The sequence below is a fragment of the Pocillopora verrucosa genome, chromosome 6 (assembly GCF_036669915.1).
Source record: "Pocillopora verrucosa isolate sample1 chromosome 6, ASM3666991v2, whole genome shotgun sequence".
In the NCBI taxonomy this organism is placed as follows: Eukaryota; Metazoa; Cnidaria; class Anthozoa; order Scleractinia; family Pocilloporidae; genus Pocillopora; species Pocillopora verrucosa.
This window is the reverse complement of record NC_089317.1, coordinates 2,961,571-2,968,271: the sequence shown is the minus strand read 5'-3', so window position 1 is coordinate 2,968,271 and position 6,701 is coordinate 2,961,571. Positions and strand designations below refer to the sequence as shown.

Sequence of the window (6,701 nt, the reverse complement as noted above, 5' to 3'; positions counted from 1 at the left end):
ACTGTGACCAAATATCTCACGTTTTATCTTTCTAGGTACTTTTTGTGAACGATTAAAATTAATTGCAGACGGTTTTTAAGCCGCTTGTCAACCAACGTAATGACACTATTGCTTACACAAATTCATTCTGAAACCAATATTTTTCTGTCAACCAAAGTGGTTTGAGAGAGAGAAAAGAGAGGATTCATAAGTTATTTATCGGCTTGAGGTAGTGACCAGCGTGTTTGCTTAAAAACACTGCCCAGCCGGAAAAACGAGATATATTTATGAAAAATGGCAACAAAATTTGGGATGTACTCGGCGAACCAATCAGATTGCAGGATTCGTTACTGTGCCCTCTAAAAAAAAAATAATAATAATTACTCTAACCTTTAACCAATTATGGCGGTCCCTTGCAAAAGAGGAAAGTGAGTAGAATCTATTGCTGAAGACAAAAGAAAAATTGCATCCGATTTTTTAATTACAACAAAATCCGAGGCAGTCCTACTTCTCCTCGCGCCGATAATCCCGTGGTTTACACGCACACGCGTTACAGATGAAGCATAGTTTCTTTTATCAGCTGCATCCATTAAACATGACAGAGTAAAAGCTGAATATATAAGATTGTAAAAAAGTGTAACGGTATCCAAACTATAAACGTGCGAGCTTTTACAGAAGCTCTTACAAAAATAAATAATCTTTGCAAACAGATGCTACATAAGTCTTGGCAAGTACCGATACTAATATCCACAAATAGAAGCTACTGTTCATTTACCCTGTTCAAGGTCAGAGTCAACAGTCGCTGCTCATTCCTGACGTAAACGTTTCTCTAAGTTGGTCATAAGGCAAGGTAGCCATGTTCTAGGAGGGTTAAATTTAATACAAGTGTATTCTCAGAGATGGACACCTCTTGAGCTCCAGCTTACCCAGAGCAGCAGCACCAGCATCACCAATTTTATTTTCCTCCAAATTCAACGTTGTCAGCGATGTATTATATTTCAAACACTCACCCAGAGCAGCAGCACCATCATTGCCAATTTCATTTCTATTCAAACTCAACCATTCCAGCGATGTATTATATTTCAAACACTCACCCAGAGCAGCAACACCAGCATCACCAATTTTATTGTCCCACAAATACAACGATGTCAGCGATGTATTATATTTCAAACACTCACCCAGAGCAGCAGCACCATCATTGCCAATTTCATTGTCACCCAAAATCAACTCTGTCAGCGATGTATTATATTTCAAACACTCACCCAGAGCAGGAGCACCATCATAGCCAATTTCATTTTCATCCAAACTCAACCATTCCAGCGATGTATTATATTTCAAACACTCACCCAGAGCAGCGGCACCATCATAGCCAATTTCATTTCTTTTCAAACTCAACTTTGTCAGCGATGTATTATATTTCAAACACTCACCCAGATCAGCAACACCATCATTGCCAATTTCATTTTCATCCAAACTCAACCATTCCAGCGATGTATTATATTTCAAACACTCACCCAGAGCAGCAGCACCATCATAGCCAATTTCATTTTCATCCAAACTCAACCATTCCAGCGATGTATTATATTTCAAACACTCACCCAGAGCAGCGGCACCATCATAGCCAATTTCATTTCTTTTCAAACTCAACTTTGTCAGCAATGTATTATATTTCAAACACTCACCCAGAGCAGCAACACCAGCATCACCAATTTTATTGTCCCACAAATACAACTTTGTCAGCGATGTATTATATTTCAAACACTCACCCAGAGCAGCAGCACCATCATCACCAATTACATCCTCACTCAAATTCAACTCTGTCAGCGATTTGTTATATTTCAAACACTCACCCAGAGCAGCAACACCAGCATCACCAATTTTATTGTCCCACAAATACAACTTTGTCAGCGATGTATTATATTTCAAACACTCACCCAGAGCAGCAGCACCATCATCACCAATTACATCCTCACTCAAATTCAACTCTGTCAGCGATTTGTTATATTTCAAACACTCACCCAGAGCAGCAGCACCAGCATCACCAATTTTATTTTCCTCCAAATTCAACGTTGTCAGCGATGTATTATATTTCAAACACTCACCCAGAGCAGCAGCACCATCATTGCCAATTTCATTGCTATTCAAACTCAACCATTCCAGCGATGTATTATATTTCAAACACTCACTCAGAGCAGCAGCACCATCATTGCCAATTTCATTGCTATTCAAACTCAACCATTCCAGCGATGTATTATATTTCAAGCACTCACCCAGATCAGCAACACCAGCATCACCAATTTTATTGTCCCACAAATACAACTTTGTCAGCGATGTATTATATTTCAAACACTCTGCCAGAGCAGCAGCACCATCATTGCCAATTTCATTGTCACCCAAAATCAACTCTGTCAGCGATGTATTATATTTCAAACACTCACCCAGAGCCGTAGCACCATCATCACCAATACATCCACAACGCAATATTTCCAGCGATTTGTTATATTTCACACACTCTGCCAGAGCGGAAGCCCCATCTTGCGACAAGTCATACAATGCGAACTCTGTCACAGTTTCATTTGATTTCAGAAAGTTGCTTAAAAAGACAGCTAGAGTTTCATCCACTTTTACACTTGAAACTAAAATAGCTTCAGTTTGAAGAGAAGCGCCAAGAGCGGTAACCAATTTTTCATCAACATTTTTGTTCTCCTTTTTGCATTCACTAACACACTCTAATATAACGTCCACGTCTTTCTCTTCTTCCTGGGTTAACTGTGTTGCTATGCTTTTCAGAAGGTTCACCACTGTTTCCTCGCATCGTCCTACTAGCATACCAAATGCAAACAAAAGCACTTCTTTCAGCTCATGGCGATATTTTCTGTTAGCAGCTATGCTGTTCGGGCTGATTTCTTTCTTGATAAGCTGACAACGTAGATAGAATGCTGCGAAGAATTCTTGGAAAGTCTTGTGAAGAAAGCTATAACGTCTAGTTGGTCTTAGTTTACTGCCTCCAGGCTGAACTGACAGAAATCCAAATCCAGGTAAATCGCTTGCTTTATGTTCTCTAAGCTCCTTCTCGTCAAAATCCAAGTTGTCTTCAAGTAAACCTTTCAAAGCTATCCAACCAAGGTGTTTCAACTGGCTTTCGTAAAGGTCAACAAGGTCTTCACCATTTTCTGGCAGTTGCTGCTTTGTTCTGTACCTTCTTAGTACACACTCCACTATTTCCATGTACAGCTTCGTTCTGCTTTCAGGAAATACACCTTTCAAATCTTCATAGACCAGGCAAAGAAGCGCAGTGTTGAGAGGATTCGTCAATATTTCATGTAACTTGTAATCACCAGACAGGTGTTTGATAAGCTGCTCGGCCAAGTTTTGTTGTGCTTTAAAGTAATTTCTGATGAAGGTTTCTACATCTTCTCTAGTAAATCCCTCAACCTCTAGCAGCGTGTCGCAGTATTTTCGAACTTTGACTCCAGCTTCGTGTCGTGCCGTTGCAACCACGCGACAGTTTGGCAGTACTCGGCCTTGAATAATTTGTGAAAATATAGGTAACTTCTTCTCAGAAACTTCATCCAATCCATCGAGTACCAGAAGAACATTAGATTGATTGTGGCGAATGAAGTCGAAGAACTTCTCTCGTTCGTCTTCACTAACTTCTTGAGGCAGAAGTTGATCTTCAATGGCCTCCCAAATGCCAGACTCAACATCACGACATTTGATCAAAAGCATTATGACGAAGTTTGTGAAGCAATTTCCGGTTGCGTGTTTTCCTGTGGCCCAGTCGAAAACAACTTTTTTACAGTAAGTGGTCTTTCCCATACCAGGCTTCCCTTCAATTAACACTACTCTTGGTTCTTCACATTCCTCGTGCCGGTTGAAGATTTCAGAAAATCGTGACAACTCGGTCTGTTGCGGTTCCTCTCGTGTTCTTTCTGTAGATGACTTTAAGTCTGGTGTAGATGTCGTCAAAGGAGAAGTTAAAGTCTTCACACCAGGGAAACGGTGCCAGCCGACCTTCCCGAGTTTTGTAGAGTTGACGAATGTTATTAATCATTTCAGTTGGGTCATATCCGCCTGATAAACAACTGGCTGTTAGTTTTTGAGGCATTCTTACCGACAAGCCATGACTCTCGGAAAGTAAGCAATTATTGGATGATGTTGAGCATGATATCATGAAATATCAACACCTAGGTCTGAGTTATATGACGAAGCCGAAGGCTGATATTATCAGGGTTTAGAGTAAATATACTAGCGTTCGATCGCAAAAGCTGCAATCTGATTGGCTAAGCTACTCACTATCTATTCCGTGATCGATAGAAACGAATGTAAACAGCACGGGGGATGGCCCCCGTTTGTATCAATATTCCATAAAAACACGAGCCTATCTTCCTTTCAAGTCTAACTGACATTTAGATCTAAATTAAAATATCGGATTTTTCGCTCTCAGTTCCATGCGAGATGGCGAATTCAAGCTTCGCCTTCAAAAACTAACTCGAGCCAGTATTCCAATTTTCAGTTAGCTAGCGTAATACACACCTTGCTGCTTTGTTTCTCTTTGATGTGCCGCCAAATCGTCAAACCCGTGACTCTTGCTTCCAACATCAATTTTCATTTCATCAAGGTAACTTTTGATGTCCCCTGAGGATGAACATTTCAATATTGTTAGCTGAGCAGAAGCCTCAACTGATAGCCACTACATTTACAATAGATCGCGTAGAAGGAAGGGCTGTAAGGAGAAACCCAAACACAACAGCCTCGCCGGTTACTCAGACGGCGATGAGAGGTCTAATTACAAATCCTTCTAAAGAGCACCTTTTTGCATGCACAAGGCACAGGTCTACTTTCAGTGAAAATTAAGCATTACTCATCGCCCACCTTAAGAATTTTCATTCAAATTTGTGTTGTAATAATCTGTTTTAAAAACAAACACCATCTCTTTACTGTATTGTCCGTAATTGCCGTGTGATCACATGCCAAGTTTTGTCAGTATATTTGTCTAGTATATTATTTGCAGTTTATTTGAGCCTCGTTGGTTTCAAACTTTGGGCCGGTTATTTAACCCAAACCGCGGTTTTACACAAGCAATGGGCCTTAGGAATTCTCTATAAGAGGGTTGATTTAATTATACAAATGTCCATCCGCAGTTAGCTTTTGGCTCTCTTGACACAGATCAAAAAAATAACTGTTCAGATAAATGGTTCGGCTGACTAGAAGATAGTTTAGAGCGAGGTTTTGTTCAACAACGGCCACACTTTATTAAATAACTGGCCCTTTATGTCTCTTTCCACGAGGTTATATAGGTTTACTCTGTTTTAATATTGCTCACTCAAAAAATACCTGCATTAAAGTGAGGCCAATCTTGGAATATGACTGGATCTTTCAAAATGTTGGCCACAACAGATGCTGCCATCACACAGGCAATTTGTTTCCATTTCTCACTTGAAGACTGCGTTTCATCTGCAAAGTCTTTGATGCCCTTGACGACCACCCATTCTGTCTTAAAATCATGAGCTGCTGCATACACTCCTGAAAAAAAAAAACACTCATGTCTGTTAGGACTACCTCATACATTCTAAAGAGGCTGATGTCTAAAAGTCGTGCGCACACGTGTGATTTTTTGACGCGCACGATTTCTTTTATTCGCAATAGCATGCGATTTTTTGCGCGTTTAATTCGCGTTTTTCGGTTAGCGTATACGCGAGCGGTACTGTATTTTCTTAGCATCCTTAAAATAATTGTTCAGTCAAAGCTCATAAAGATTCACACTCTAGCTGTTTGTAAACATGCACATCACAGAATGAAGTTAGTTAGTTAGTTCCGAAATCTAATTTTTTTCAACTAGTAATTAAAAAAAAATTGTACCGCGAGACTGTAAAATTATTCTTCAAGCTTCACCCTGTTTCATAGGTAACTTTCAACATTTTTCAAAAGACAAACTTCTGTCAGATAGAGTTAACCCTTTCACTCCTAAGATCTCATTAGTAATTCTCTTTAACCCTTTAACTCCCGTGAGTGACCAAGTAAGAATTTCTCCTTACTATATCGATACAATATCATGCAGACAAGTGATGAGAATAAATAAAAATGTCAATTATGGGATTATTAATTGATCCAATACCAAATTCTCCAAAGTAACATAATGAAAATCATTTCACAGACAGTAAGGAGAACTGCTAATAAGATCTTGGGAGTTAAAGGGTTTGTTTCTATTATACAATTCCTATGATGTTAGTTAGGATAATTTGGTTTTGGATCAACCACTAATCCTCTAGTTGACTCTTTTTTATTTTCCCATTACTTATCTGCTTGATATCATGATGATACTGTAAGGAGAAACTCTGTCTTGGTCAGTCATGGGAGTTTAAGCGTTAACAGGGACTGTGATACTATTCCTCAACTCTCAAACTACATGTACTCAACAAAATACTTTCTACATTTTTGAGATGACAAATGTAAGATAATTCATGGCACCCTGAAGGAGCAATTTAGCCAGAAGAAGCCAGAATTTAGAAGAGGCAATTTAGAAGAAGCAATTTAGCCAGAAGAAGTATTCAGTCACCTTCACCTGTAAAAAAATCTTCCTACCCCAGCCAAACACAAAATCACTATTATTATGCAATATACAATTCCTGCAAATTTGGCATGCTAGATGGTACATACTATTTCATGAACCAGCAGAGACAATACAAGAGCAGTGTTTTTCAAAACACTTCCTCCAAGTG

General features: G+C 39.3%; 1 protein-coding gene across 1 annotated transcript in view; it reads right to left on the bottom strand.

The window, feature by feature from the left end:
- Positions 1-478: 478 nt before the first annotated feature.
- Positions 479-6,701, bottom strand: part of LOC136282066 (NLR family CARD domain-containing protein 3-like) — a 13,167-nt gene continuing 6,944 nt past the window's right edge. Inside the window, 5 exon segments of the mRNA XM_066169285.1 lie at positions 479-2,384; positions 2,610-3,867; positions 3,869-4,053; positions 4,516-4,617; positions 5,317-5,505. Coding sequence (XP_066025382.1) covers positions 856-2,384; positions 2,610-3,867; positions 3,869-4,053; positions 4,516-4,617; positions 5,317-5,505 — 3,263 coding nt within the window. The 3' untranslated portion in view covers positions 479-855.